This window comes from Vanessa cardui, chromosome 13 (assembly GCF_905220365.1).
Source record: "Vanessa cardui chromosome 13, ilVanCard2.1, whole genome shotgun sequence".
Taxonomy (NCBI): Eukaryota; Metazoa; Arthropoda; class Insecta; order Lepidoptera; family Nymphalidae; genus Vanessa; species Vanessa cardui.
The window spans coordinates 3,300,357-3,320,009 of record NC_061135.1 but is presented as its reverse complement, the minus strand read 5'-3'; the positions used below and the strand labels follow the sequence as shown (position 1 = coordinate 3,320,009).

The following is a 19,653-nucleotide window of genomic DNA, read 5'->3' as shown; positions in this document are numbered from 1 at the left end:
TAGTTGATATTGACAGTTCAGAAAATCAAATTATAAAATGGAGTCTACGATTTTAAAACAAGAAGATCAACTAGAAAATTTACAAAAAGCTTTTCGAAATTATAAAAAATCACCAAAAGAAAGGATTACACGGGCGTTCATAGAAACGAAGCTTGAACATATAGAAAAATTATATACAATATTTTTTGATCAACATGCGGAAATAATATCGAAAGTGACAGTCGCCGAAAAAATTAAATTAAATTATTTTAGAAATGAAATCTTTGATAAATATGATGAAGTTTATTTTGAATTTAAGGTAAAGTTAAAAGAAGATCTCGAGCAAATAACATCATCGATGTCAAGGAAAAATTCTTCAAATCAGTCGACGAATTTGTATGAAGTACGATTGCCGCAGATCAATTTGCCAACATTTTCAGGAGATTATGATGAATGGCAATCTTTCTATGATCTCTTCGTTTCGCTCATCCATGAAAATGGAAATTTAAGTGGAGTGCAAAAGCTGCATTATCTAAAGAGCAGTCTTTCGGGGGAACCTGCAAACCTTCTTAAAAATTTATCTACTACAGAAATTAATTATGGTGAAGCATGGAAAATGTTGATAAAGCGATACAACAATTTAAGATATAATACTAATGAGATTATGAAGAAGCTGTTTTATCAAAGAAATGTTATCACTGATTCGGCGGTTAATTTGAAACAACTCTTGGATACCACTACGGCGTGCCTGAAATCGCTTAACAACTTAGGTGTAAACACTGAGAATTGGGACTTATTCATTAATTATTTAGTTGTGTCCAAGTTAGATCAAGAATCTCGCAAACAATGGGAAGTGCATGTTAGTCAAATTGAATCAGACGCCTTACCGATGTGGAAAGATTTATCAAAATTTCTAGAAACTCGCTTTAGAACATTAGAGATGATAAATCCATCAAAACAACTAATCAAGCAGAAATCATTTCATTCTACTTATGAGAGAAATGGAGATATTTCACATACAAATACCTGCACTATGTGTTCTGGATCACACATACTACACCATTGCGAGCAATTTGCAAATAAATCTCCTGAAGAAAGAATTGAGTTTGTGCAAGAAAAGAGATTGTGTTTTAATTGTTTGGGACGTAATCATACAGTTAAGTTTTGTCGCCAATCAACGTGTTGTCGACGTTGTGGAAAACGTCATCACTTTTTGTTGCACATTGAACGAAAACAAGACTTAAATCCTTACGAGTCGAAGGAGCTTAACATTGAAACTGAAACGGAAACTAAGATATCAACTCACTTTACACAGGAGAGACGCAGAGAAGTAATATTGGCCACAGCAGTGGTCAAAATCAAAACCAAAACTGGCTATTGTCAATTTGCACGTGCTCTTATAGATCAAGGTTCTGAGGCATCATTTATCAACGAAGCTACTGTTCAAGCTCTGGGTCTTGAACGGAAATCAGTTAATGGCCTTATAACAGGAGTGGGAGACGGGGAGACACATACAAAGAGTTCGGTTTCATTTATATTAGAGTCGAGATATCATTCGTTTACAATGCCAGTTGAAGCGTTCGTCTTGAGTACATTGACTTCGTTCTTACCAAATAATAGAACTTTAATCACGGACTGGCCAGAAATGGAGAATTTATTACTGGCAGATCCGCAATTTGGAGAGCCAAGCAGAGTTGATCTTATTTTAGGTGTGGACATCCTTAGCGAAATCATCTTAGAGGGTCTTAAGAAACATCCATCGAAGTGTGGCCTTATTGCACAGAACACGCAATTAGGTTGGATCTTATCAGGACGTATCGGTAAGACTAATACATCAAATAGAATTATCAATCTCCACCTACAATTGGAAGAGGATCAGCTCTTAACCAAATTTTGGGAGATAGAAAGAGGACCAGAGAATGTAGTTAAGAAAATGACAAGAGATGAGAAAATTTGTGAAGAGTTTTTTGAAAAAACAACAAAAAGAGATGAAGAAGGACGGTACATAGTAAGGTTACCATTTAATGAAGAAGATCCACAGTGTTTTAAAGGTGAAACAAAAGAAATTGCTCTTAGAAGATTTAAACTACTCGAAAGAAAACTAATTAAAAATCCAGACTTATATGATGACTATAAAAAGGTGATAGAAGACTACATAATTCAACATCACATGATTAAGGTTTCGGATTCAGAGATGAACTCTAGAGTATTTTATCTTCCACATCACGCTGTGATAAGAGAAGATAAAGAAACTACCAAGGTTCGATGTGTTTTTGACGCTTCTTGTAAAGGATCTAACAACGTTTCATTGAATAGCTGCTTTATCATAGGACCTAAGCTTCAACAAGATCTTAGACATATTTTAATGAGATGGAGACTTCATCCATACTGTGTTGTGGCTGATATTGTGCAAATGTACAGGCAGATTCGTGTACATGGTGATGATTCAGATTGTCTGAGAATTTTGTGGAGATTTGATCCGAACAAGCCCATAGAAACCTATAAACATGTAAGACTCCCATTTGGTACCTCATGCGCCCCATATTTAGCTGTAAAATGTCTACAACAACTAGCAAAAGATGAAAAGTCCAAGTACCCAATAGCAGCCAAGATAACTTTACAAGATTTTTATATGGATGACTTACTAACAGGTGGTGATGACGAAAATGAGATTATTGAGATTTACGATCAAATGAACAAATTGATGAAGGCTGGAGGCTTTTGTCTACAAAAGTGGTGCACAAATAGCGAGAATTTACTTAATCACATCAAAGCAGATAAAATAAGATCAAATCAAGCTGTAATTTTTAAAGAAAATAATATGATTAAAGTTTTAGGTATATGTTGGAATAAGAATATAGATAATTTTGAATACTTGCATCATGTACCTGAAGCAGATATGCCCATAACGAAAAGAAATGTATTATCGGATATCGCAAGATTATACGATCCATTGGGATGGATTGCGCCTGTCATTATTACAGCCAAGATTTACATGCAGAAGTTGTGGAAGTCTGGCTTAGCTTGGGATGATAATCTTACACCAGACTTGTTGAAAGAGTGGTTAGCGTTTCGATGTGATTTGGTTAACGTAAAAAGCATAATTATTCCAAGATGGTTGCAAGTAAAACGTGGCTATTACGTAGAACTTCACGCATTTGCAGATGCTTCGCAAGCTGCCTATGCTGCTGCAGTTTACATGAAAAGTAAGGATGTAAAAGGGAATATTAGAGTCCATCTAATCACGGCAAAAACTAGAGTCGCTCCAGTGGAGAAGGAAATATCCATCCCACGTCTTGAACTATGTGCAGCTCTTCTTGCAGCCCAATTAATTTTTGAAGTGTCGCAAGTTCTAAACATTCCAAAGGAACGATTACGAGCCTGGTCTGACTCTACCACAGTATTAGCATGGATAACCGGTGAACCAAGCCGTTGGACGACGTTCGTCAGTAATAGAGTGTCAGAAATATTGACTATTCTGAATAGAGATCAATGGAATCATGTCAATTCGAAGGAGAATCCTGCTGACTGTGCATCAAGAGGTATTCAAGCCGAAAATTTGAAGGATCTCAATTTGTGGTGGTTTGGCCCATCATGGCTCAAAGAGATAAATGAGTACGAAACATATAAATCCAGTGATTTTATAACAAACGAGGAACAAAGATCCATTAAGAATATGAGCGCAGTTGTTCAAATAAAGGATGAGGAATTTCTGTGGACGAAATTTTCGAATTTACAGAGACTATTGCGAGTGTTATCTTATTGTCGAAGAGTTCTGCTTTGGAAAATACCAAATAAGATAAGATTTCTACCAGAAAACATTACACCAGAAGAGAGGAACATAGTTTTACAAATTTGTATAAAAGACACCCAAAATTTTCATTTTAAGGATGATATTAATATGCTAAAGAATAATGGATATGTATCAAAATCTAGCAAATTACATACTCTTTGTCCTATTCTTGATGTCAATGGTGTCTTAAGAGTTGGTGGTCGCATTGAACATTCTCAAGCAAGTTTTGATACGAAACATTCTATTATTTTACCTGGTACTAGTCACCTCACAAAATTAATCATACAAGATGCTCATTTAAAACTCTTGCATGGTGGACCGCTGGCAATGCTGAATTATTTAAGGTCAAAGTTCTGGATATTAAGAGCAAGAGATAATGTTAAAAAATGTTACAGAAATTGTATTACGTGCCTCAGGTATTCACAACAAAAATCTCATCCATTTATGGGTCAACTACCATCAGTGAGACTGAAACCTGAGAGAGCATTTAAGTCTACGGGAGTAGATTTTACTGGCTTCATAAAATTGAGATTCGCGTCAGGTCGTGGTTCAAAATCTTATAAGGGCTATATATGTGTTTTTATATGTATGGTTACCCGCGCTGTCCACTTAGAAGCAGTTTCCAACCTGTCTACTGAAGGGTTTATAGCAGCCTTTCGAAGATTCGTGTCCAGAAGGGGCTATTGTAAGGATCTGTACAGCGATAATGGTACCAATTTTGTAGGTGCTGATAAAGAATTGAGAGAGATGTTTAATAAGGCTGTTTCTGACTTTTCTAAGGAAATAAAAACGTTGCTAGCAAATGAAGGAACTACGTGGCACTATATACCACCTCAAGCACCAAATTTTGGAGGGCTTTGGGAGGCTTGTGTTCGCTCTACAAAGTATCATCTCAAAAGAGTTATAGGTGACACTACTCTAACGTATGAAGAGCTTTCTACGTTACTAACGCAGATAGAGGCATGTTTGAATTCACGACCGTTGTGTCCATTGAGTGATAGTGACGTATTGCCACTAACTCCGGGTCATTTCCTTATTGGAGAACCATTAATAACAATTCCAGATGAAGATTACTCCAAAGTCAATATTATAGGTCTACAGCGATGGAAACTTGTACAAAAAATGTTAAATGATTTCTGGAAGAGATGGTCAGCTGAATATCTGATTACACTAAATCAACGGTATAAGTGGTCATCGAAGGGAGCTGAACCAGAGATTGGTGATATAGTAATTATCAGAGACGAAAATTTGCCACCCGCCAAGTGGCTACTTGGAAAAGTTGAGAAAAAGCACACGGGGAAGGACAACATCACTCGTGTTGTTACAGTTAAAACCAAGAGCGGTCTTTATATTGTTTAACTTAATTTTATTTGTGAGTAATTTAAAAGAACAAGTTCTTGGTGGGCGGAATGTTTAAAATAGTTATGTTTAAAAATAGTTTTTATTATTATGTCATAAAAAAAGTTTATGTTATATGTCATTTTCCCTTTTGAATTATATTTAAAATGTAATTACTAGAATTTTCGTGCTGATTTTTGTTTTTCTACAATTGATTCACCTATGAATGTTGTATGCAGTAAATAAAACGAGTTTTTAAAAAGAGCATGGAATCTTTAATTTATACACATAGTATGAACAGAAAAATAGTGCAGTGTTGAACATTGACTCCAAGAAATGTACATTAGTCTTAACCTATAATACCTAATTTTACATGATTTTATGTTGACATTGAGGTTAGTAAACACTAGAGTTTAAACTAGGCCGAGCCTGTATCTTAAACGCTAGACTCTTCCGATGTAACTATTATATCTTATTTCTAAAAATAAACTACAAAAGTAATTAGTGAATGAGGGTAGAAGTTAAAACTCTATACAAAACAACATCAGCGACATTTCTATTTCTACCTTCAAACTTACAATTTGATAGGTTAGACCACAAAAACTATGAACTAAGCATAAGAATAAAATGTAATACTTTAATTTAAATTGTAAACGTAAATATGAAAAAATATGTTTACAATTAGTTATTAACATTAAGTCTCTAAATACGAGTATACATTAAAAATAGTTACTGATGACCGCGTTTTCTATTTCAATTTTCTGTCTACATCAAGGTTTTGACCAGCTTTTAGAATACCATAAAACTAGAGCTCTGTGTTCACAGCCGATTAGACTATAACTTTAAAGGATATTCAACTTCATTAAAACAAATGTAATATATTTATTTTATTTTTTTTCTATTATTAGGTTATATTTTAGAATTGTTTTGTTTCACTCAGGGATAGTAGAACTTCGATACTAAATTCAAACATTATAATGACCTTGCTACTTATGGCGGGTACTAGAAGCATAAGATGACAAATAGGTATGACCCATTGAAAATAGTAAACAAAAACGAAACGTCCTTTCAATATAGTAACTATGCAATAGTTAGCTTCTGACTTACATAACATTTTAATACGTACCTGGTAAAAAAATAAGCAAAAGCTATCAATACGTCCATCGTTATTTTTTAATCGCATACGAGCGAGGGCGGTTGGTCAGCAAAGCCTAAAATAATGGCATCCCGACTTATTCGGCAGATGCAACAAAGAGGTTCGTTAGTGGGCCACTCGTGAGTTTCCCGCCATTTTGAATTGCCAAAGGCACCTTAGCTGAGTAACAGAAAGTTCGATCAGCTAATAGTTTTTCAATTGCATGTTAACTACTACTTTATTTTTTATGTAAGTATTGTATTTTGAGCAATTTTTCAGTAAAAAAGTAAAAGTAAAAGTAAAAGTAACAGCCTGTAAATTTCCCACTGCTGGGATAAGGCCTCCTCTTCCATTAAGGAGAGGGTTTGGAACATATTCCACCACGCTGTTCCAATGCGGTTTGGTGGAATGCACATGTGTCAGAATTTCGATGAAATAAGACACATGCAGGTTTCCTTACGATGTTTTCCTTCACCGCCGAGCACGAGATGAATTAGAAACACAAATTAAGCTCATATATTTAGTGGTGCTTGCCTGGGTTTGAACCCGCAATCATAGCGCGCGATCTAATGGACCATCTCAGTTCTTTTTCAGTTGAATCTCAAATTAGAATACACTGTGTCAATAATAAATTTTCATGGATCAATTAAATAATGTAATACAAAATAGATTTGAAGGAACAGGAGCTACGCTGCTTTTCATAATTTGCAAAAATTACTAGACGAACAATTGCTGCTTTAAATCACTAAAAGAAATAATATGCGTTAGTCCGTTAAAACAAACTTTAAAAAAGAAATCAATACATTTATGAAAGTCTTTAATATTATGCCGCATAAAATAATATTAATGAAAGTTTACTAAACAAATGTCAAATAATATTTACATATAATAATTCACGTGTTAACATTTTGTAGACGTGTTCCCGACAAAGATATTATTATGTTTTGTATTTAAAATTAGCGGTTCTCAGAAAAGTTTCAAATAACATTCTTTGTTAGAACTTTTCTCAGTACTGAATAGGTTAAGGGTATAAATTTCATTCTCTAAAATATACCTAAAATTCCATGAAAGAAATACAAACTCCTAAACTCAATTCAAAACTAACTTTTCCTAATAAATGTACCAGAAACCTTCGCCTGCGAAGTCCATTGGGAGATAAGGCAACAATTTTAAACAACTGCCGAAATACGATTAAGACTTATTTAAGAGTACACTGGGAAGAGAATTTAATAGAAAAAAATCTCCTTCTGCCCTTATATTTGTCGTCCTCAGTTTATATCAAAGGTCTATTTTTTTTTAATTTTAAATATATATTTTATGGTATTGTTTAGCGGAAGGGTACTACCGTCTATAAACAATGGCGTTTTAAGAAGTATTAACCATTTTATGCATCGCCAATACGAAACCAACCTTGAGGACTAAGATGTTTCGTCCCTTGTACAGATACTTACTCTGACTCATTCACCCTTCAAACCCTTTTTGGCGGTAGAATATCTAATGAGTGGATGGTAACACAGACGGACTCAAACCCCTAACAGCAAGAATATTTTAAAAACAACAAATCTTAGGTCACATTCTTATTGTTTTAGACTTTTGAAAGTTACACGAGCGGGCATATGGAAAAACCTTTGGTGAGTATATTTTTGTATACTATCCGGGTAGTCACATGACTCCACTTCACCTGATAGTAAGTAGAAATGAAGACCAAACGCGAAGACGACCAGAACAGTAGGCAAGAATGAGCTGGACTAGTCGCCCTCCCCATGCCGGCCCACAAGGCCTCTTCACGCCTCGTTTGTAAACACGATCGCCCTTAGATATTGGCACCTTAAGAAATATTAACCTTGTCTGAATGTAATACCCCACAAATCGAAGGAATTATAAGGACATTAATTAATTAATAAAACTATCACAAAAAGTTTCCACTTTTTCCTATTAAAGTAAAAATAAATTTAAATTAAGAATGTGCATTAGAATGGTTTTACATTTTCAACCATTTTCAAATCAGTGCTCGTTACAGTGTGATCCTGTTCAAACTGACTTCATATTTTCAGAGTCGTGAAATGTTGTTCCAACATACCGTATTCTTGAAACTTTATATTTAATATAGTAAATATTGCATTTCAATTTTCGACATATCACGTCTGTCATGTTCTTTGATGAGTTTCGACTTTGTTTTTATAGAATAGTTCTACAAAAGGATATTTGCGTCGGAAACTATGCCTTTTAAATTTTACATCCATCGTTTCCGTGTAGGTATGCTATTGTTAATTCGAAACATAAAATCAATAGAAAAAGATATATGCTTTTTTCTGCGTAATAACTTCATCTTTTATTTCAAAGTATATTATATTCATTTTGTTTTTTATTTAGATTGGGTAGGCAGGCTGGTAAGTTATCACCACCGCCCATTAAAAAATGTTATCTACAAATTGGCACTGTCAATTATTAATCACCAACTACAAAGTCAATTCATCATCTACCTTAGGAACTAAGGTATCATGTATCTTGTGCCTGTAATTACATTATTTACACTATCGTCAAATCTGAATACAATAATTTTATAAACTGGTGGTGATGTAAGTGATGATTAAGAGGTACGTATCCAGACCTAGTTTTGGGCAAAGCCCCACTACCAAGAAATTAACTCCTAATTATGCATACCTAACCAATACTTAGCATGTATAGTACGACACAACTTAGATGTCGCATCGGCAAAATTCGTAAAACCGATCACATCCGAATTGAGTACGCTATCCCAAATTATCAATATTTATTTCTCATGCGAATATTATCTTTGCACAAACGTAATAACTTGTAATATCATATGACCGAATATATTCGTCAATTTGACGCATCGATTTACATGCACTTGCTTTCTCTGCCGCGTGAATCTAAAGCGACGAATATCGTCGAATGGCGCGATAGGGAGCTATTTCTATTGGTTGTGTAAATCGGCAGTAATCGGTTTTATTTTCATTCCATTGCATTTTCCGATGCTACATCTATTTTGTGTCGTACTATACATAATTACAATATTAATATAGTATCATGAAATAAATATAATATCAAACGTAAAAACACTTAAAATAACTAATGGACTAAGTTTGTAACGAAAGGCCAAAAAAACGTTCAGAATCACCTCTCACTTTTGAAACAGACGACATAAATTTCAAAGAGTCGTCCAATAACCGTTGAAGCAGAAAATTCGACTTTGCTGATGTAGTTAAAGCTCCACGGATTTGCTTGAAGTTTGTCGCCCGAATAGATCAGTTTAATGTTGTGGAACGAAAAAATAAATTTCTACAACTTGATGTTTATGGACGAAGATATTGAATAAACTTTACTGGTTAAAATATTTAGGAGACTGACATAACGTAAAGTCATCATTCGCTGGCGCATTCACTTGTGGTTGGTGAAATTAATTACAAACTCTATTATTCTTACCTGATGTCAGAATTACTTGGGAATATTCTTGGATTCCGTCGTATGATCACCATAATTTTGACATTTTTCAAAGCTAAATCTTCTTTCATCACCTCTAACGATACCCGTAGATTTAGTTAGGTAGGCTTTATTTAATGATTGTAAAAACCACACGTCAATATCGTGCTGAATAGTATTAATATTGATTTAAATTATTGAAATATCGTATGACATTTCTCCTTTTTAACTCTTATATTTTTTGTAAATCCATAAAAAAAATTGTGAAACATGCAAAGGATACTATTATACTTTTTACAGGCATATGCCTATTGACTATTTATTCATAAATAAATAAAATAGTAGCAACACCGAAATTTGTGAACAAATTACTAATGTTCCTATTTACTCCACCTTTGAAGATTATCACTTGAATTAGGATTAGGTACGACAAGAGCCCAAGGGATCAAAATCGATCGTGCGACTTTTTGTATCGCTAGGCGGCCCTAAAAACCATTGCGCCATTGACGATTCAAAAGTCTTATTTTAATAATTATACCGCAGCTTAAAGCTGGAACTAAAATAAATAAAATTTTAACAAAAAGAAAAACCGACTTCAAACAAAACACTATTTTAAAACAAATGAATATCACGAAAAAGTAATAAAAATAATTGCGTATTCAACATATTTTTTAGAGTCTTCCTAAGTTAAATGAAATGAAAAATATTAGACTACTTAAAAGTCGATTAACGATTATATCATGTAGTTATAGTTATTGGTATATTTGGAGCCGGTGTTGATAACCTCCTCCTTTTTGAAGTCGGTTGATCAGAAAGACCAACACCATTACCATCTGAAACACCGAAGTTGTAAAACAACTAAGTCCTTAAGTATGGATAATTATATTATTTAATCCTAATCAACAAGTATTTTATTAATTAATCATTCTGTCTACATTAGTACAATAATTTTTTTTTACTACATCCTTTCAGAGAAAATCAATGAATTAGACACCAATTAAATTTTCATACGAATTTGAAATTATTTACATACCTCTCGTTTTCGATAAAAGGTGCGTTTTAATCTGTTTCCTTGAAGTTTTTCAATTTAATTTCAATTGTGTTTGTTTATTCAAAGTTTTCAATATTACCATAAAAACATTTACCTAAATGTCACTGTCAAATTAACATTGTCAATTTCTATGGAATTGATGCACAAATAAAAGCCACAAAAATAATAACAAATAAAATATGGCATTGATGACAAACGAGCTAAAGGCTCATCTGAAGGAATGTGTTTTAGTTAAACCAAGCTTGCAGGTGCATTACGGGCCTTATAGATGTGAGTAAGCTAAAAATAATTAAAAAAAAACTGACATTTCTAATTGACACATTTTTAATGCCATAAATAGTTGAAGCAATATTTGAGAAATGTCACATGGACATAAAAAATCGCACGTGACATAATCTGTGCCCTTTAGCCACAAATAAACGACAACTACAAAAAAATATTCGAATTGGTAATATTTATTCCAACTATTATGTTTTTTTTTATTCTTCCACATATAAAATTTAATTAATGGTCACACAAACACAAACACAAATTAAGCACGTAAATATTCAGTGGCGCTTGCCTGGGTTTGAAACCGCGATCATCGGTTAACATGCACGCGTTGTAACCACTGGGCTATCTTGGGTCACAACTCTCAACATTAAAATTTAATCTTACCAAATAAATATTCCAATATGTAAGTTATTATGTCCAAATATAATTTCAAATATTAATTACAATTTTACTGATATCGGTCTGTGAAATTGTATGAAATTGATCGATTTAACGATATTCCGTTATTAACTATTTCGTAATTAAACTATTTTAATTACAATATCATAGCTATAACAATCATCAAAAAATTAAAATAGACTTCAATCAAGGACGTAAACGTATACAACAATATAAAATTAAATTTAAAACGTATCCATATCGAGAGTGGTATGAAGTATATTTCGTATTAATTAATATTGTTTAATTTCGGTAAATAATGTTTATTTATTATTTTGTTAAATTTAATATGCAAAATTCCTATGACAATAATAATTCATGCTCGCGCATTATTGCAATGCAACCAAGATATATTGCAGGGTGCATATCGTGGGGACAATAGCTATTTGAGTTAACAATCAACGCTCCCACTGAGCGTTGACGCCATTACACATAGCTGTAACTTCGAACTACATCATAACTACATTTAATACGTAATTTTAATCATCATTTAAATTCATATCAGCTTCACATCCTGACTTACCACGGGTACAATGAGGTTACATAATTGTATTAAAGGAAAAACATATAAGGAAACTTTTTAGCTTTATTCAATGTTAGATCGTTACATCATAATCTGATGAATGTCTTAGGAGCACGTAGGGTATAAACATACAAACATTCATTTTATATATATAAATAAATATGAGACAACATCACATACATTACTCTGATCCCAATGTAAGTAGCTAAAACACTTGTGTTATGGAAAATCAGAAGTAACGACGGTACCACAGACACCCAGACATAAGACAACATAGAAAACTATTGATAATATATATCGACTCGGCCGGGAATTGATTCCGGGCTTTCGGAGTGGTGTACTCATGAAAACCGGTGTATACACCACTCGACCATAGAGGTCGTATACAAAGGTGTATAGAATATAAAATTACTTTATCTCTATTAATATTATAAATGTGAATGTAACGCTGTCTATCTGTCTCTCTTTCACGACCAAACCACTGAACCGAATTGGATGAAATTTGGTATGAAGCAAACTTGAATGCCAAGAAAATACATAGGCTACATGACGCCGCGGGCGCTTTTTAGTATTTATATAAAAGTTGAGTATAGTCAGACACAAATTAGATGTAGCATCGGAAAATGCTATGGAATGACAATAAAACCGATTACTGCCGATTTACGCAACCAATAGAAATAGCTCCCTATCGCGCCATTCGACGCTATTCGTCGCTATAGATTCTCGCGTCAGAGAAATCAAGTGCATGTAAATCGACGTGTCAAGTTGACGAATATCATAGGTCATATGATATTACAAGCTGTTACGTTTGTGCAAAGATCATATTCGCATGAGAAATAAATATTGATAATTTGGGACAGCGTACCCAATTCGGATATGATCGGTTTTACGAATTTAGCCGATGCGTACATCTAAGTTATGTCGTACTATACGTCAGTAGCATTTAATTTTGTAACATCACATGTAGCACCTGTATTTACAGTTCGAGATAGAATGATCCTATCATCATACCCTAAGGAGTTTCAATACCAAATACTTACGGTCTTAAAGATATACTCGATATATTGCTTACAGCATCATTGCCTATGGGTGATGGTGACCACTTACTATCAGGTGGCCCACATGCTCGTACCCAACCTTTACCATAGAAAAAAAAATCGAAGTAATTACATACATCTGGGCGAGATAGCTGATTCGTGAATACGAACAAGTGTTTTTATTTATTTTTATTTTAATTTATTTTAACCAATTTATGATTTCGGATTCAAATACAGGCAAGAAACAATGAATTCTTGACAAAAATATATTACATTGCTAAGCTGAAATACCTATTTTTATTATTTATTTCTGAAACATCCTATAATTTTACGACATTTATTTTTTAAATTAATTTTGACTAAGCAGTTGCAGCACAGCTCTTTAATTTAAGTATAATTTTATTTGAAAACTATAAATATAATTGAAATAATAATATAAACCAATCAGCATGCGTAATCGATTTGATCCTATAATAGCGCACTATAGCGTCTTAAAGACGGCTAATCGCCTATCTAACGGTACAACTACCCTTATACGAGAACAATTTGTAATAGATCCAATTGTCTAATGTATAAGGTTTAAATTGCAATGTTTTGTACAATACATCGTCCATAAAGCGTGTTTCAATTAATCGCGGTAACAATGTATTGGTGACTAGGATATTACGCACGGATCTGCCCCGGGCATTCGATTTAGTCCAATACGCAATTATAATACTAATACTGAATAATTAATAGAATTATTATTATTATTATATATTAGCGGACGGCAATTGGGCCACCTACAAGTATCTAGTCAGCATTAGACATTGGTAGTGTCAAATACATCGCCAATGCGCCACCAACCTTGAGACCAAGGTTATATGTCCCTTGAGCCTTGACACTGAGTCACTCATGACATAAACTGAAACATCTATGCACATACTTTGTTGGCGTTGTATGTATTGAGTGGTGGTAGGTATCCAGACGGGCAGCGCAAAGCCAATGGGATACAAGGCTATCATATATATAGCTAAACTATTAATTTTGCATGGCTGATTACTGATCCGTTATTTCACTACCTAAAATATTGTTATAATAATGATTTATCATTATTATTACGCTATACAGTTACTATACTTGAGTATTTAGACATTAAATTATAATCATACAAATCATAACGACAAAACGTAGCTGTAATATTGTATAGAAAATATATTAAAATACTATTCTAATATATTTTTATTTTTAATACAATGGCAAAACAAATCTGTTCATATAAACGGGCCTTGAAAACTCTACGCACGATATTAAGATAACGTCGAGGAATAAATGGCGTTAGGGAACTCCCTACAAAAAAAACATTTTATTATAAATTATTATTATAACGCTTAACCATTCACAGAATTATTATATCACATTAATTATGTATTATATTCGACATACTCTACTCTTACTTTCTAGCGTTCTGGCTTCATAGACATAACAACTCCCTCGCTGTTACAGTTACCAGATATAAGGCTACTGAACCCAGGATTCAGGGTTCAAATATCGTGGCCGAAATAGGTCAGAGCGGCATCATCATCAATAGGACCAATCAAAGGCAATGGACAGTTCGACATAGACAGTTTTATTACTTTCTAATTATTTGGTACATTCCTAAGATCGTATACGATTACACTTGATCGTTATATTTGATGGTAAGAGTAAAATACCCGGATAATAATCTTCAGGAAATACAGCCGCCGGAAGGACATTCCACACCTCGTCTGATAAGAAAATAGAAAGCAAAAGGCTACATGCAAATGATCGGTAACAGTAGAGTTAATAGGAGATATAACGCATATGAACATGTTGGAATAAAACAAAAACTCTCCTCATAATCAATACTTTAATTTGTCCTGAAGTGGCTATGGTGGTGGTTTATTTTAAAAAACAATTTAGTTTAGTCAAAAACGGATGTTGACAATCAATGTATATTGTAACAACTATTTAAATCGAATTATTTATGCTGGTAATATTTTTAATACATAAAAACAATAAAATATGATCATATTAAGATAAACATGCTAAAAAACACTTGTAACTTTTGCCAAATAAACATATAGAAAATTGTCAATAGTGTTCAAATTCGAATCTTCATCTTCATCTTGATTTACGGCTTTGTGCAAACCCGTCTGTGTAGATACTCTCCACTCATAAATTCTACCGCCAGTTGTACTCAGTATTGTTGTGTTCCGGTTTGAAGGGCGTCTGAGCCAATGTACGAGCACAAGGGTAATAACAACTTAGTTCCCAAGGTTTGGTGAAGCGTTGGCGATGTACGGAGTACGGAATGAATAATATTTTTTTAAGCGCTATTGTCTATAGGGCTATTTTGACCGCTCATCAAGAGACCCTATTACTCGTCAGCCTACCTACTTGATAAAAACGTATATAATACCAACATTATTAATAAGAACCAGCTTTGTACGCAGGGAGTGTCTTTTCGAACACACTTGTACATCTATTTCCTCACTCTCAAAGTCCTATTGAACGATAATGACACGACCGGAGATAAATCAGCCAGATTACAGATACTTCTAAGATTCTTTTGACACAACAGCCCAAACAAACAACAACAGCCTGTAAATTTGCCATAGCTGGGCTAAGGCCACCTGTGCCTTGGAGAAGAAGGTTTTGGAAAATATTCCACCACGCTGTTTCAATACGGGTTGGTGGAAAACACATGTGGCAGAATTTCTGTGAAATTAGACACATGTAAGAAGTTTTCCTTCACCGCCGAGCTGGAGATAAATTATAAACACAAATTAAGCACATGAATATTCAGCGGTGCTTGCCTGGATTAGAAAACGCAATCATCGGTTAAGATGCACGTGTTCTAACCACTAAGCCATCGGCTGTTGAGTAGTGTTACTCTACTCACCAGACAGTACAGCCCAAAACATTTTATTCGGCCTGCCCGTTTATATCATCAGATTTTATTTTAACTTTATAAAATAAAATCTGACGATATAAACGGGCTTTACTAGATAATATAATCTACAAGCCGAACGCGTGCTAAACTGTAGATAAGGCCACGTGTAATTTACTGCGTTATGCTGCCTCTGGCCGCGTATAACATGATTACACTGTGTTAATATTAACCGCCCATACTGATAAATGCTGTTCCATTGATTAACTAGTCAAGTTTGTATTTATACGTTGATATACGTGTGTGAACGTTTTTAGGAAATATTAAGGTTGTATGTGGAAAATCTGGAACACTCAATTTATTATATTTTTAATTAGAAATTGTTTAGATAAAAAAGTATTGTATTTTAATAATATAATATTTTTTTTAGTTTTGTAATTCACAGATGTTATTTATTTATTTAAATTCGTCTGTTATTTAATACATAATATATTATAACGAAAACATTTTCTTGTGTCCCACGAAGATATTTATCTTTATTAGTTTACTATAAATTATTTCAAATGCGACTAATTTCTAAGAATCATATCTGTCGGAGTCCCACATTTTTTTTATTAGCCAGGGACCAAATAATAGATTAAATCCCACAAATATTCAAGATAAGTCCTTAAATTAAAATAATACTAATGTTAATTTAACTCTATATTGCTTCGCGTTGCTTTTTCCGTCCAATTGGTAAGTAAAGAAAAAATCCAGGTTATATGTATTTTATATAAGATTTTAAATTAACATGGTTATTTTTATTATTACAATTATTTTACGGGATATTTACCACGTTTTTTTTGTCCGTTGGAGCTCGATATTTCGACATTATCTACGAATGTCTTGTTCACGGGTTTCGTGAACTTTGTTATATATGTATTTTGCTATTATTTTTTACCAAATGTAAAATAATGTATACTTATTATTGCTTTTTCGCAACTAAACCATAAGACAGTTTTGATTGGTTACAAGTTGGCTTGAACTCCAAGGCAGATAGGCTCTTTTTACCCAAATCCCTAAAAAAATACATACGTAAATCTCCTCTGAAAAGCGTAGCATCTTCTGGTATAACTTTTATGTTTATTAATTTACTAACAATTTTTTTTCTGTTATTACTGTTTGTTTTGTCTTTAAGTCGATTTTATTTAGCTTCGATTTTTGAATTACTATCCATAATATTAAAAACCTCTACGACCAGTAAAAAAATTTACACAATTATAAAGCCACAAAATGTAAAATACATCGAATCGTTGAACACAGAAATCATGCTTGTTACTATATAAATGAACCGTGTTATTCACTATACCGCACTTAGGAAAGGCGGTCATTATTTTTTACAGCGCGATCATTTCAAAGAAAACGCCGTTTACACATAAATAGGGTAAAGTTTACGAGACCTTGTTAGGTTCCTCGTTACGCCATGAGTACTTCTACTTTTATTGTATAACAAAAAGATTCGTTAGACCGCACCAATTTTAACTTAAATATGTTATAAAATAGTTTTATGTGTAAAGTTATATCATTATAATAATAGCATTTCGTTTTTTAACATATTTTTAGCTGTAGTTATAAAGACTATAGCATATATTGATACTATATATTTTGATATTATATGTCACTGTGTTTTTTTTTTCATATTTTTCGACTGCTGTGCCATTTTAATCGTTATTATTATATGTATATACAGATATTATTTAAAACCAGTAATTGGAAGAATACAATTAAATTTACGGTTAAATATGTTCACCATAAATAACTACATATAGTGCATAGCCACAATATTCTTATAGAAAAAAATGGAAAAATCAACTATGTACACATAAATAATAGGTTCAAAACTGATTACAAACTTTATATAGCGTCACACGTATTACTAATCTATGATTTTATATGTTATGCTGCTTATGTTGTTAATGTACTAGTTATCTCTCGTGACTTTCCCCGTTTGATAGGGGAGAAGGGAATCGTAGGTTTTTTGTACAAAAAGCCTTCTTCCTTGGGGTTGAATCTTGCTTCAAACAAAATTACATCGAATTCGGCTCAGTGGTTTATCCGTAAAAGTGTAACAGTGAGACAAGCAAAGTAACTCTCGCATTTACAACATTAGTATAGATTTCCAAAATGTTGAATATTTTTGCCCAACATTCTAAAATATACAGGCTGTTATTTTTGTGCGAAATATTTCATTCAAAACAATTGATTTTAAAAAACAAAAGTTCCTTCAATGCACATACCTATTTCCTTCCTACACGTATACTTTAAAGTATGTCTTTCCACTGACGCCAGTTAACGGCAGGCTTTATTTGTACCACGATTAGTCCATGCCGCCCGCATGTCGTCCGCACTGCGACTGTTTGCTTGCGGCATGCAAACATGAACCGAAACTACAACACTAGTCTAATCTATAATCGTCTATAATGTGTTTACTAAACATTACCTACCAAATGAGACATACCTTTAACATCAATTTCTTAAGGTATTAATTTCACACTGAGTTGCAAAAACTTTACATTTATCATTTAAAATTTTCTTTGATTGTGCTTACATAATATATATTCGTTAATTTGAGCTAAGACGGCCCGGTGGTTAGAACGCATGCATCTTAACCGATGATTGCGGATTCAAACCCAGACGCACCACTGAATATTCATGTGCTTATTTTGTGTTTATAATTCATCTCATACTTAACGGCGAAGAAAAACATCTTGAGGAAACCTGCATGTGTCTAACTTTTACGAATATCTGCCACATGTGTATACACCAATCCCCAGAAAAACAACGTGGTGGAATATCCTCCAAACCTTCTCCTCAAATAGAGAGGAGATATTAGCACAGCCGTGGGAAATTAACAGACTGTTAATGTATGTAATGTATTTTGGTACATATTTAAAAAGGAACGTTTATTTGATTAAGAGGAGGTAATCTTGATAAAAAATCATATCTGCATCACAGAGATAAGAAGAATTGAATCAAACTGCACTTACCGCATCCGTAACAACTGTAAAAGTAATTTAACTTCGCCGAACAAAACGCTGCAGACGTAACAAAGTGTAACATCGCAATCTGAACTAAAATCAGCGGGACAATGCCGTCCCGAGAATCCCGAGATAATCCACTTGGCAGCTTCGTACAATGGCCCGTCGACGGACGATAGCGGACCCACCTGGTTTTATTAAGGCTCTATAATAGTTTGGCGAATAATCTTTTAAAATAAACAGTATTTCAAAATATTTAAGAATTGATTTAAATTTATTTTCCTTTGGTATAACCGATTATATTCATTACGGTCAATGATGTTCTAGTATACAGATATGTCATTAACGCGCAAAAAGTGAAGACTAGAAAACGTCCTAATTGGGACGTTTGCCTTTAGTTGTTTTCATCATAATTATGCCAGTAATTCGTTATAATACATCATAATTATGTAGTGATACGTCTTGCGTAATTAAAACATCTAGTTATCCCTTTTACTTATTGTTCTTATCAAGCTATTCTTTTTACTTGTAACGAAATGTAAAATAAACGGTCCCCGGCGCGGCACACTTTTTTCTGTTGTTTAGTATGGGTATAACACATATATTTTTAGCCAATAATTTATTTCTACCGCCAAGAAGCAATGCTTGTGTTGTTGTGTTCTATGTGTTTGAAGAAGAGACCCCGTGTAATTACAGGCATTATGGTTGTAACATCTCAGCTGCCAAGATTGG

General features: G+C 33.4%; 1 protein-coding gene across 1 annotated transcript; it reads left to right on the top strand.

The window, feature by feature from the left end:
• The first annotated feature begins 337 nt into the window (after window positions 1-337).
• On the top strand, window positions 338-5,131 carry LOC124534929. Its single transcript, XM_047110971.1, has one exon. The coding sequence runs from the start codon at window positions 338-340 to the stop codon at window positions 5,129-5,131; it is 4,794 nt and encodes a 1,597-aa protein (XP_046966927.1).
• The last annotated feature ends 14,522 nt before the right edge of the window (window positions 5,132-19,653 follow it).

Excerpts from the sequence above, each read along its gene's own strand:
- LOC124534929 (XM_047110971.1), top strand. The coding sequence starts at position 338 with ATGTCAAGGAAAAATTCTTCAAATCAGTCGACGAATTTGTATGAAGTA.